The sequence below is a fragment of the Balaenoptera physalus genome, assembly GCF_965194825.1.
Source record: "Balaenoptera physalus genome assembly, chromosome: X".
NCBI classification, from domain to species: Eukaryota; Metazoa; Chordata; class Mammalia; order Artiodactyla; family Balaenopteridae; genus Balaenoptera; species Balaenoptera physalus.
In genome coordinates this window covers 17,321,389-17,335,424 of record NC_138903.1, presented here as the reverse complement: position 1 = coordinate 17,335,424, position 14,036 = coordinate 17,321,389, and the positions used below count along the sequence as shown (strand labels likewise).

Sequence of the window (14,036 nt, the reverse complement as noted above, 5' to 3'; positions counted from 1 at the left end):
TTTGCATATTTGGGAGGGGGGCAGATCTGCTGCCTGACAGTGATGTTTTATGTTTATTCATTCATTCACTTTGTATCTATTGGGTCCCTTCTTTGGGCTGGCTGCCATGCTGGTTGACGGGAAGTGAAGAGGACACACGTGGTCGCTGTCCTTGTGGGCTTAGTGTTGGGCAGCAGGGGGCCACCCAGACTACCCGTTTCACCCTTCTCCCTAATCTTTGCGAGCCTGGTAAAAGGTGTTCACATCCAAAGCATTTGGATACCAAGACCTTCATGGTGATGCCTCTCCCTTTGGCCAAGGCATCTTAGCAAGCACGCCCTCCTACCAGACATTTGCCGCCTTCTTGGTCCTGATGGAGGTAGTATGATTTTGAAGGCTGAGGTAAAATCTGGATAATTCTTTTAACAAATGGGCAAAGCCTGTGGTTGCCTACGTTGTAGCACCCTGCCTTCTAGTCCCCAGCCATATTTTAGGGGGGCAATAAATTCACTCAAGTGAGAGAGACTCCATGGCATACTTTTCTAGAAGCTCTGCTCTGTTACATAAGGTATTACCGGAGGACTCCCGCTGAGAGAGTGAAGTTGTCAGTGATGAGTGGACTCGTCTTGGCTTGCTCACTGAGGCACGCACGCTCTTTGGGGCCCATGGGCATCTTTCCCACCCCAGACAAGCAACCACCATCTCTTTGATAGGTCTTTTAACCTTGTTCCTAAGAAGCAGAAAACTCAATTTTAGGGAAACAGTAGTTATACCTGTCAGACAAACTAATACCTACAGCTGAGAAGCGATTGTATAATGTGACATTTAGCTTTTAGAAGATTCAAAGTATTATATCCTTTTCATCCCCTCCGGCCTATAAAACCCACCAACCAGCTTTGCATTGGTTGTTACACCAGCCTTTAGAACTGCACCTGGAATGTTGGTGAGTTCGTGACAGCATGACTGGAGACAGGGCTGTTGTGTGCTGAGTTGACTGTGTAAAGATGATTAGAATCATTAACACAAATGTACTATGTGAATGACAGAGTCTGAAACATTATTCTGCCATCGGTGTCAGCAGATGTCATCTTGTCTTGCCAGTAGCTGGGGTTGCAGTCATTCATCCGGAAAAGAGGACGATGTGTGACGATTAGGGTAGACAGGGGCAAACAGCATTATTCAACGGCAGACCTCTTGAATCAGTAGGCATCACCGAAGCGTTCTGGCGAAGCAGGTGTATTCTCTGCTCCGGTGCAGATTCAGGTGGTTACTACACAGTGCTCAGCAGAGTCTCTCTCACCGGGGTAGTAAGGGCTTTGGGGCTTTTCCCCAAGATATTCCCAGAGAGCACCAGTCGATCTCTTGGTGCAGATTTTAGAGCAATTATATAAGCTATTTGTGTGAGAACCTAGATTCAGTGGCTGCCTGTTTATTTTGAGCCTCGACAGTAAAATTGAATATTAGAATGGAAAGATGAAATATTCTGAGAGCTCTGATGAAGCGACGTGCATGCTCTGTCGTCAGGACTGAAGGAAAGCAGGGAACTTGGACTCTCTGAACTGCAGAAACAACATCTTCCTGTCATTTAAAAAAAAAAACAATAGAACAGGTATCCTGAAAGATGATGTTTCTGAAAGATAGTGTTTTAAGAAAGTCTCAGGATCCAGTTCTTTTAAAAGAAAGAGTTCAAATCACCAGAAGATGGTACTGTTCTTGCATGCGCTGATTTGAGGGGCTCTTGTGAGCTTGTGCCATGTTGAAAACCAGGGCATTGCTGAGATTCCCAGAGGCGTTTCCCCAGTGAATGCTCTACAGTGGAGGGTCTGCCTCTCGGCCTCAGGGATACAGAACCCTGCCCTCAGAGACTTCTAAGGATGCCTGTAACTGTGATGCGGGCTCACATTTGCAAACTCACAGAGACTTACCCGGGGATCAAACTGGCAGCTTACTAATCGCAACAGGAACTGAAATTTCAGCCCGTCTGAAGCACATAGGTCTGCCTGCCCTGGGCATTTGCTCCCTCTCAGCCTGATTCCTTAAAAGCCAGATTCTATAGGAAACCACATTTACTTGGTGATTTCCGGGAGAGGAAGGAATGAAAAGAAGAGGAGCTAGTTATTTTCACGAAGGGTCTTGCAGGTACAACTTGAGGCCCCCTCAGGCACTAGGGGGAAGAGTGAGCCAAGGGAACTGTATGTTGAGTTCACCTAAGCCCAGAGGATGCTGGCAAGAGCCCCGCACCTGTGACCTCAGCAACTCTCCATTTTTCTCTGTTTTCATGGCTGATCAGCCCCTTGCCATCCATTGTCCATCTCCAGACATATCGCGGTTCAAGCAAGTAGATTTCCCACATTCTCCATTACAGTTGAGTGCCAACCTTAAGATCGTTCGGCGGGAGTTTTGTACGTTCCAAACTTTTATAGGAAAGGATGTATCTTTTTTTTTTGACATTTATCATGGTTTATTTTATTTTTTAATACGTTTGCTTTTTTTAACATCTTTATTGGAATATAATTGTTTTACAATGGTGTGTTAGTTTCTGCTGTATAACAAAGTGAATCAGCTATATGTATACATATGTCCCCATATCCCCTCCCTCTTGCGTCTCCCTCCCACCCTCCCTATCCCACCCCTCTAGGTGGTCACAAAGCACCGAGCTGATCTCCCTGTGCTATGCGGCTGCTTCCCGCTAGCTAGCTATTTTACATTTGGTAGTGTATATATGTCCATGCCACTCTCTCACTTCGTCCCAGCTTACCTCCCCCTCCCCATGTCCTCAAGTCCATTCTCTACATCTGTGTCTTTATTCCTGTCCTTCCCCTAGGTCCTTCAGAACCGTTTTTTTTTCTTTAGATTCCATATATAAGTGTTAGCATATGGTATTTGTTTTTCTCTTCCTGACTTACTTCACTCTGTATGACAGTCTCTAGGTCCATCCACCTCACTACAAATAACTCAATTCCGTCTCTTTTTATGGCTGAGTAATATTCCATTGTATATATGTGCCACATCTTCTTTATCCATTCATCTGTCGATGGACACTTAGGTTGCTTCCACGTCCTGGCTATTGTAAATAGAGCTGCATTGTGGTACATGACTCTTTTTGAATTATGGTTTTCTCAGGGTATATGCCCAGTAGTGGGATTTCTGGGTTGTATGGTAGTTCTATTTTTAGTTTTTTAAGGAACCTCCATAGTATTCTGCATAGTGGCTGTATCAATTTACATTCCCACTAACAGTGCAAGAGGGTTCCCTTTTCTCCACACCCTCTCCAGCATTTATTGTTTGTAGATTTTTTGATAATGGCCATTCTGACTGGTGTGAGGTGATACCTCATTGTAGTTTTGATTTGCATTTCTCTAATGATTAGTGATGTTGAGCATCCTTTCATGTGTTTGTTGGAAATCTGTGTATCTTCTTTGGAGAAATGTCTGTTTAGGTCTTCTGCCCATTTTTTGATTGGGTTGTTTGTTTTTTTGATATTGAGCTGCATGAGCTGCTTGTAAATTTTGGAGATTAATCCTTTGTCAGTTGCTTCGTTTGCAAATATTTTCTCCCATTCTGAGGGTTGTCTTTTCGTCTTGTTTATGGTTTCCTTTGCTATGCAAAAGCTTTTAAGTTTCATTAGGTCCCATTTGTTTATTTTTGTTTTTATTTCCATTTCTCTAGGAGGTGGGTCAAAAAGGATCTTGCTGTGATGTATGTCATAGAGTGTTCTGCCCATGTTTTCCTCTAAGAGTTTTATAGTGTCTGGCCTTACATTTAGGTCTTTAATCCATTTTGAGTTTATTTTTGTGGATGGTGTTAGGAAGTGTTCTAATTTCATTCTTTTACATGTAGCTGTCCAGTTTTCCCAGCACCACTTATTGAAGAGGCTGTCTTTTCTCCACTGTATATTCTTGCCTCCTTTATCAAAGATAAGGCGACCATAGGTGTGTGGGTTTATCTCTGGGCTTTCTATCCTATTCCACTGATCTATGTTTCTGTTTTTGTGCCAGTACCATACTGTCTTGATTACTGTAGCTTTGCAGTATAGTCTGAAGTCTGGGAGCCTGATTCCTCCAGCTCCAATATTCTTTCTCAAGATTGCTTTGGCTATTCGGGGTCTTTTGTGTTTCCATACAAATTGTGAAATTTTTTGTTGTAGTTCTGTGAAAAATGCTATTGGTAGTTTGATAGGGATTGCACTGAATCTGTAGATTGCTTTGGGTAGTAAAGTCATTTTCAGAATGTTGATTCTTCCAATCCAAGAACATGGTATATCTCTCCATCTGTTTGTATCATCTTTAATTTCTTTCATCAGTGTTTTATAGTTTTCTGCATACAGGTCTTTTGTCTCCTTAGGTAGGTTTATTCCTAGATATTTTATTCTTTTTGTTGCAGTGGTAAATGGGAGTGTTTCCTTAATTTCTCTTTCAGATTTTTCATCATTAGTGTATAGGAATGCAAGAGATTTCTGTGCATTAATTTTGTATCTTGCTACATTATCAAATTCATTGATTAGCTCTAGTAGTTTTCTGGTGGCATCTTTAGGATTCTCTATGTATAGTATCATGTCATCTGCAAACAGTGACGGTTTTACTTCTTTTCCGATTTGGATTCCTTTCATTTCTTTTTCTTCTCTGATTGCTATGGCTAAGACTTCCAAAACTATGTTGAATAATAGGGGTGAGAGTGGGCAACCTGGTCTTGTTCCTGATCTTAGTGGAAATGGTTTCAGTTTTTCACCATTGAGAATGATGTTGGCTCTGGGTTTGTCATATATGGCCTTTATTATGTTGAGGTAAGTTCCCTCTTTGCCTACGAAAGGATGTCTCTTGCTTGATTCCCGTAATGGCTAATCCACTGTAGGTGAATTTTGCTGGTTTTAACTCAGACCACATTCTCTTTACTAAGTTCTAAGGAGGCCCCTTACCTTAGCCCCCATCATCTGACAACTCAGTTATAGCACTGTCCTCAGCCAAAATTTTCTTTATTCCTAGTCACATCCTTCAGCCTTTTGAGAACCACTCTTCTTTCTCATTTTTGAAGATGCCCAATGAATTATTTCCCTGTTTTTAGTCTTCCAAAAAGGAACAAATTTGTGCTTATAATAAGCAACATTATGAATAAAACTCACCTTTGACATTATTTGTCTGTACATTTAATTTTCTGGGTAATTTCACCTGCAGAGATGGGGATTGTCAAGGTGTTGATATTGCCCAAGTATGGCCTCATGACAGAGCCCCAGCTGAGTTTCCCTGACATGGCCTGGATGGCACTCCTTCTCCCTTCTCTGTTGGTACTTATAGCCTTTACTCTCCCAACTGAGCACCTCATTCAATATACTCTTGCCTGAAGTGATTCTCTCTCATCATGCCATATGAACTGTAATCTCTTTGAAGGCAGACCTGCGTCCCAAGCTTCTCCTTCATAGGGTCTAACAGTGTGTGTCTTAGTCAGTTCAGGCTGGTATAACAGAATACCATAGACTAGATGGCTTATAAACAACAGAAATTTCTCACACTTCTAGAGGCTAGGAAGTCCAAGATTTGGCATCTAGTGAGGGCTCACTTCCTGGTTCATAGATAGCTGTCTTCTTGCTGTGTCCTCGAGGTGAGGGAACTCTCTGGGGTCTACTTTATAAGGGCAGTAATCTCATTCATGAGTGAAATCCCTTATGACCTAATCTCTTCCCAAAGGCCCCATCTCCAAACACCACCATATTGGGGATTAGGTTTCAACATAAGAATTTTGTGTCCATTCAGTGGACAAATATTCAGTCCTTAGCAGCATGCTTGGTATATGGTTGGCACTCAGGAATCCCTTGTCCTTTGGTCGTTTGGTGACAAGGTGTACCTTCCTCTCCTTCTGTCCCTCCCCTCTTACTAGCTGCTCTTTCCTGTGATAGTATGAAAGAGGAGCAAGAGTAGAGGGAGGGGCAGAAAGAAGCCAGGTCTCTTGTCAGATTTGTCTTCCCAGACAAAGGGGAGCCCAGATCCATCCATCCGGGTGTGAGGTCTGGGCACGGAGTCAAGGCACCACTTTCAGGGTGTGGTAGATGGCGTGAAGAGGTAAGCCAAGGGAGTGAATTAAGAGAGCATCTTAGAGAGAAACCAAACACCAAAGCCTGGGTGACCACCCAACAGGCCAGCAGTCTAGATGGGTCCAGCCAAGAGGGATACCATGCATGTAGGCCACCAGCCCAGAGGCCAAGGAGAGGAAGAGAGAGAGACCCTGCCAAGAGCAGGTTTTGTGGTAGCCCCCGGTGATCTCCTGTGCTGGGGACTCTGTAGGGTGCAGAGGGGCCCAGCCCCAGATGCACTCTTCACATGTGCTGCCGATCCGCCAGGGACAGGAGAGAAAAGGGCAGAGTGGAGGCCCCTGTGTGTTTCTAGAGCCATGAGGGGTACCCTGGTCAGGAACTGTCCGTTTGTGTCCCCTGTCCGGCCTCACACAGAGACACCTCCAGAGAACTTAGCCAGATGCCTGGAGGAGGGCTTCCCAAGACTCAAAATCAAGCTGAAAATCGCTTCCAGAACCTTACCATGTTCCTCTCACAAAGCCCCCTGAGGGGTACCCTTTTCAACAAGTCACATGTCTGGGCCCAGAGCTCTGAAGGCAAACTGGCTTGAGAGGCCAAGTGGCAAATCATAATTCCTGCCAGGGAGGACAGTTGAGCCAACTGACGTGCTCCTTCGCTCGGGGCTGGCCAGACTTGCCAAACAAAGGGCAGAATCAATTACGAAATCCTTTAGCAGGAGGCAAAACTTGCCTTGCTGCTGTCTTCACTCCAGAACGTTCAGATCTATTTCCTTCCCGGTAATAACGGTAAGAAATGAAATCTAGTTCGTATATCCTTTGAAGAATGGTGTTTGCTTCTGTGTCCAAGCCAGCAGATCTACACGCAGGGAAATGTACACACACGTGCACCCAGGCCTGTGTGCCCTGCACGTGTGAAGGCCATGGAAGGCATTCTGCTCTCCCAGAAATCAGAAAACGTTCGCCCATTGACTTTCTTAAGAACATTTTCATGTTGGCTCTTTTTTAATGAATTGCCAGTCTGAACACTGAGAGATGTGAGTTCTGGGCCCATTTTAGCTCCCACCTAGCTGTTAACATGGCCCCTCTAGGCCTCAGTTTTCTCAGCTTAAAGGGGACCCTCTGATCACTCAGAGCTCTGACGTCCCCTGTTCTTAGCACCGACCTGCCAGTTGAGCAGGATGATGCCACCTGGGCCTGGAGCTGGAGTGTTTTATTTTCACTGTGGAGGGAGGAGAATAAATAGAACAAGTGCCTCTAAAAAATTCATGACTTATAAAAAGAAACGAAATTGAGTTATTTGTAGTGAGGTGGATGGACCTAGAGTCTGTCATACAGAGTGAAGTAAGTCAGAAAAAGAAAAACAGATACCGTATGCTAACACCTATATATGGAACCTAAAAAAAAAATGGTCATGAAGAACCTAGGGGCAGGACGGGAATAAAGACACAGACCTACTAGAGAATGGACTTGAGGATATGGGGAGGGGAAAGGGTAAGCTGGGACAAAGTGAGAGAGTTGCATGGACATATATACACTACCAAACGTAAAATAGATAGCTAGTGGGAAGCAGCCGCATAGCACAGGGAGATCAGCTCGGTGCTTTGTGACCACCTAGAGGGGTGGGATAGGGAGGGTGGGAGAGAGATGCAAGAGGGAGGCAATATGGGGATATATGTATATGTATAGCTGATTCACTTTGTTATAAAGCAGAAACTAACACACCATTGTAAAGCAATTATACTCCAATAAAGATGTTAAAAAAAAAATTCATGACAAAATACTTGACTGAGTTGAAAGGATGTTTCTGTCTGCGCACCTGCAGGAGCTAGTTAATGCTGGTAAATTCAACAGAGAAAGCGTTGACCTACTGCTTAACCTGGAAAATCAATTACATGATGTGCTTATGTCTTTTTGTTTGAGAATCATGAACTCCCATGATGAATTTTCTACTGCCATATTTTTGCTACCGATTTACCCACGCTGCCTTCTCAGTTCTCACTGCCCTGTCTTCCTGTGACATTAAAAGAAAAAAAAAAAAATCAGGGGAATTCCCTGGTGGTCCAATGGTTAGAACTCAGTGCTCTCACTGCCGGGGCCCAGGTTCGATACCTGGTTGGGGAACTAAGATCCCGTGAGCTGCGAGGCACGGCCAAAAAAATGAAAAAGAAAAAAGATCATTGTCAGCTCATGTGAATACTTTATTAATCGTTTGTGGGGTGGTCTAGAGCTACAGGGAACCCTGACCCTGGTTTTTGTTCCGAATTACCTTAAAAGACATCTCCTTTGAAAAATGTGGCATCATTTCTCATCTAAGGAGGCAGGAAGGCTAAGGTTGATGGAATCAGGGCCAAAGTCAGTCAAGGAAAAAAAAAAAAACAGGACAACTTGTAAACCTCCTCTGCTACTAAGCAAAGCAGGCACCTGGCCAGCGTTGATCAGGCCTGGTGAATGCAAGACAGACAGCTCACAAACTGCTGCTTCCTCTCCAAACTGCCCTACCTGCCTCCGCAGCTGCTAGGGCTCCCGACATAGCCTCACACCCCTGCCTGCTTCCTCCGCCCTCCGAGCAGGCACTTGGCATGACCACGCTCTCCACACGCTGTTGGGGAGCACAATACTTCCCGTCCCCTCTCTCGGTGCCCCTCCGCCCTGCCCTGTTGCATTTCGTGTATTACATGCCAAATCTGACACAACACTAAGGGTTTTTTTTTCTTTGCACAGTAATCTTGGAAAATATGATGACTTGTAATTGTCTTTTTTTATTTGAGGCCCTGTGGTTTGAGGCAAGGTCGCTGGGGTAACGGCCTCGGTAAGAGGAGGCTCATGTGAAATTGGTTAGAAAAATGTTCCAACAACTGAGAGTGAGGAAGCCGTCCAGCGGGTGGGCATTGCTGGGGCTGAGCTGGGAAGAATTAGGCCACGGGGTGTTGGCAGTTTCCTGCATAAGAAATTACTCTGATCCAGAGGTAAAGGAAGGTTAATTGGCAGGGTTTCAACTTCATTAGGTAAACACACATCTGTCCCCAGTCTAATTTCTACAAAGATAGAGAAGAGAGGAAGGAAAAAGGAGTCAGGGTAGAGAGCTGGAAGGGGCTGGCAACAGGGGAAGAGTCGTAAGCTCAGGGTGGAGGGCCTGTACCCATGCGGAGGTGGCCTTTGGAACGTCCTTCTTTCTTTTTTTTATAATGAAGTTTGGATGCATATAGACAGTACAGAAAAATATTAAGAAGGAAACACATATGCACTCATAATCCTACAAGAGATCAGCACTATAAATTTCTTTCTTTCCAGTCTTTTTCCCTTTCTGAATATATTGTAACATGGTTGAGCTCATACTGTAGCTGCAATTCAATACCCTTTTTTTTCCCCTTAATGTTGACATACTACAGTTTCTTGTGCTTTTGTAAACTCTGTGTGGTTTATGGCCGTGAGATGGTTTGTCTTGTGGATGCCCTCTGGCAGGATGGCCCCTTCACAGTGGTTAAAGAGCATTCCTGTGGGGCAGATAGCCCTGGACTGGACTCTTGGCCCCCTGCCCCGTTTACTAGCCTGGTGACTTGGGGAAATGACTTCATCTCTTGAAGCCTCAATTATTTCATCTGCAAAATGGGCATAATAATATCACTCCTTATAGAGTTGTCACGAGGATTGGGCAAGGCAGTGCTTACTGACTCCCTCTGTGAAACCGCCTCCTCCTAAGAGGGAAGTAATATTATCGTTTTACAGATGAGAAATTTCATCTAGGTGAGGTCACTTGCCCAGGGTCCACGGCTAAAAACTGAAAGAGCCGGGATGTGTAACGGCAGCCACATTCTGAAGCCCCGCTGCTTGCCCACCATATTATACTCTTACTTGGGGTCACTTGGCCAAATCACCCAGCTAGTAAAGAGCAGAGTTGAAATGTCAGATCCAGAGCCTACGTGCTGTGATGCTCCCTGAGACAGTTCTTTGTGGGTCTCGTATTCTGTGGGTTTTACTTAAAACCATTTCTTCCTGTGTCCTGGTACTGCATCAGGCACCGGGAGGCACTGGTGGGTCGGGCTGAGGATGGTCGGGTGCTTTTGCTGGTCACATCAGTACTTTTTCAGCATGCAGAAGAGAGTCCATGGAGCTTTTTTAAAGTCACAAGTATATGATACCCAGAGAGGGTCAGGACAGGTGTCAGCAGCAACATGGATCATATGCTCAAACCCTCCCCATTTCCATCGTTCCTTAATGATGTTGATAATGAGATGGCTCTCTCCTTGCCTTTGGTCCCCTTTTCCCCTGTGCAAGAATGGTGCCCAAGAACTGTGCCCTAGCTGGACTCTCGGCCCTAGGACATTTGCCAAGCCCAGCCTGTCTCCCACCTACAGCGAATCCTGGGTGAGCAAGGAGATGCCATTGATTGCATTGCTGCCTCATCCCCTCCAGAATGATAAGGTGTGAGAGAAAAACAAATAGTGGCTGATATGCAAAGAAACTCCATTCCAGTTTCCAGGGTATGACTGGTCTGTGGGGGAACCTCGCAAATGGCCTACCAGCCTTGGGGTGAAAAGGGGCAGAAAGCTTAGAACCCTACCCAGCCACAGGGGCCCCTCAGCCTGCATTTTGTTGCAGGTCCCACATCCAGAGCGGATCTAATTTAGAGCCATCCCAGTGACTCTTTCTGAATCGCCTGGTTATTCAGCAGATTAAATCTTAATTGCAAATGCGGTTTCAGCGTAGGAGTACCATTGTGCTTGCTGGTTTCAGGCCATTTTTGCTGAGCCGCGCTTTTCCAGAAGGCTGTTACAAATTTAGAAAGGGGGAAATGGTATTTCATTTGTCCATCAGAGCTTTGTTTTGCAGACTGAATTTATTTTGGTGCTTGTTTAAAGGTGCCAAAACCTGACATCCCTGGAGAGAGAATTGCTCAGTTTTTTTGGAGAGCTTCTCTGGACTGTCCAAACTACATCTAGAAAACACTGTCTGTGGTCCTCATGTGAGAGGCCAGGCCTGTCAACAATCTCATGTGGTATCATTTTGATTAATTTTTCAGAGACCCAAGAAGCCACCTCCTCCATCGGCTCCCGTCATCAAGCAAGGGGCAGGTAATGTACCTTTCACTTCCGTCAACACACTGTCTTTCTCTTACTGTTTTCCCTAACAAAGAAACATATCATTAAAATGTATCCCTGATATAGCCTCCCAAAGAGAATGACCAGAAAGACTTTGTTTCGGAATAAACCAGTTTTGTTTGCTTTGTTTTTATTTTTTAAATAAACCCCTTTTGTAGAGAGAGGAACTGGTTGTCTGCTTTGCCTGTGCCTGCCCGTCGAGGGTCAGCCTGGGAAGAGCTGCTTCCCGTGGGTCACAACTTCACTGGGCATGTATAGCAGTGCTGAATTTTCGATTTCTGTCCCGGGTGGTTAACCAAAATTTGTACTTACTTCACTTGCCCCCAGCAACAAAAAATGTTTTTCTAGCAATACTTTCCCTCCCTCATGATTCTTTTCTCATCTGGAAAAGAATCCAATTAATTCACTTTTCCTGTGTGGCTCAGATGTTAAGGTTGAATACTATAGGAAGACTTGATGTCGTTGGACACTTGGTAACTCATTGTACACTGGCGTCTCATACATAAAGATGAGCATTCCTAGTTCCCAATAGAACTCCTCTTTATCATTGTTAACACAAATTTTAGGGAGAAATTCCTCCGTGAATAACTAGTTAAGTGGCATTTTAAAAAATTAACAACTAAAACTGAAGAAGAGTAGGGATATTTTTAATTCTACACATGCATAGTTATGATATTTCTGTAGCATTTAAAGTATGAATACATTTCCAGATTGGTTTATTCAGCAGATTTATTAGGAGTGATTTTTTGCCGTTCTTTTGGCCCACCAAGTTGGGGGAAAAAAATCAGCTTGACCTCACATTCCTTTCCCATTCCCTTCAGCATAGTTGAGAATTACAGAGATTAAGCCCCCAAATGGGATGTTAATTACATCTCCTGCTCAGCCCCCATCCTTGTTTGTGTTGAGCAGTTTAATTTTGCCACCTAGTGGTTCTGGCTGGATAAATATTTTATTTTGCTGAAATTAAAGCAGACTATTGATTTGCTTTTTTTCTGAAGATCCTTTCCCCTAGAAGCCTTGGTGACAGGTTAGAGACCAAGGAGGTGAGTTGAGTGGTCCCAGGCTCAGGTGGCCTAGAATGTAACTAGGGTTGGATTCTTCATGGTAGTAGGACTGTCAGTTCCTCCTCTGTCTCTAGGAGTGGTACTGAAATTCTTCATTAGCGTTAGGAGACCAGATTGTAGCATGGTAGGCAAATTCTTATCCTTTTAAGACAATTTTAAAAGGTTGTGCTGGATCTCTAGGGGCAAAGCATGATGGCATTTAATCTTCCTAGATTACTACTACTGCTCATTTATCCTGCTGTATAATCTTGGGAACTGCTTTGTAATGGGGAGGTAGATATTCCTGTTTTCCTTGTGTTTGGTTATTTGACGAAAAAAATCAGATACAGAATTGATAGAAATCAGATACAGTGTTTAACTTGTAGTGAGTCATTAAAGAGTTAAGGTAAAGTGTGTGTTCAGTGGATTTTATTTTAAGTTCTTTTGGCTTCTGGTGCTGTGTAATTGAGATTTTAGTACCAAGCACACATCCATAGGGTTGGTCATATAAGGAGTTTGTCAAGCACTCAACCAAGTCCATAAATCAGAGGAGTACTTGTGATGGGTTTCATGCTTTAGCTATTTTCCAAGTACACTTACGGACCTGAGGCCGCTGACACTGATGAAGTTCCCTGGTGCGGGAAGCAGCTGTGGTCCAGGCGTGTAAAGAGGAAGGGTGAATTGGCACATTTGGGAAAATGTAATACATGGGGATTCAGATGCAAAGGACCTAGGGAGAACCACCGTATCTTCTCTGTACATCCCTCCACTTAAAAATGTGTTTAAGAGGTAACAAAGTACCAGTTATAAAATAAATAAGTCACAGGGATGTAATGTACAGCATGGGGAATATAGCCAATAATATTTTAATAACTTTGTATGGTGTGTAATGTATAAAAATATTGAATCACTGTGTTGTACACCTGAAACTAATATAATATTGTAAGTCAACTAAACTTCAATTTAAAAAAAATACACGTTCTAGTTACTATTGCTGCGTAACAAAGCACTCCAAACTTGGTGGCGTAAAACAACGATCTTCTCATGCCCGTGGATTTGTTTATTTATTTATATACATTCCCCACCCACACCAAGTGGTCTCCTGTGACTACTTTGATGCGTAAGGAAGTCAGATTTAAATATCAATAAATATTAGTGGTGTTCTTGTAAATGAAGGATGCATAGGCAGGCAGATTTAAATATCAATAAATATTAGTGGTGTTCTTGTAAATGAAGGATGCATAGGCAGGCAAACTTAATGACATATGCCAGAAATGGCTTCTGCTCCGTTTCTACGCAGCTTGTGTTTGCCAGATAACACCAGCACTCAGCTTAGGAAAGAAAAAAAACCTATTGACTTTGCTGTACCTGATAAATATTTAAAATGCTAGTGCATCTAATAAATGGATGGGGGAAACATTTCCTAATCGTTGCCATCCTTTCCCCGCCAGGTACCACTGAAAGAAAACATGAAATTAAAAAGATACCTCCTGAAAGGCCAGAAACGCTTCCAAATAGAACAGAAGAAAAAGGTATGAGATCAAGTCTTCGTTGACACTTCTAGAACGGCAAGAGACAGAGCTGTCTGTCACAGGGCTAGTCCCTATTACCCACAGAATTTGCTTTTTCTTTGGAATATGGTGATTATGGTTTTGTTTTGATTGCTTTTAAATTTCCTGTTTCTAAAGAAATAGGAGAGAGGGTTATGTGGTGCCTCTTTGGGCCGGCATTTCTCATCAAATGAAAAACAACCAGCCTAGTCACTTAACACACTGGGGCTCTCCCACCCCAGTCTTCCTGCCATCACCGCCCTCCCCACACCAGCAGCATCCTGAAGTCCGCATGCCGACTGTAAGTGCCTAGAGGGCCCCGCTGTACCGGCCAAGGTTCC

General features: G+C 43.9%; 1 protein-coding gene across 8 annotated transcripts in view; it reads left to right on the top strand.

The window, feature by feature from the left end:
• Positions 1-14,036, top strand: part of SH3KBP1 (SH3 domain containing kinase binding protein 1) — a 337,837-nt gene that overhangs the window by 270,470 nt on the left and 53,331 nt on the right. For all 8 annotated transcript variants that reach the window (XM_082447084.1, XM_082447088.1, XM_082447089.1 and 5 more), the window contains 2 exons: positions 11,024-11,075; positions 13,597-13,677. In XM_082447084.1, the coding sequence (XP_082303210.1) occupies positions 11,024-11,075; positions 13,597-13,677 (133 nt within the window). The remainder of the gene's footprint in view (positions 1-11,023; positions 11,076-13,596; positions 13,678-14,036) is intronic.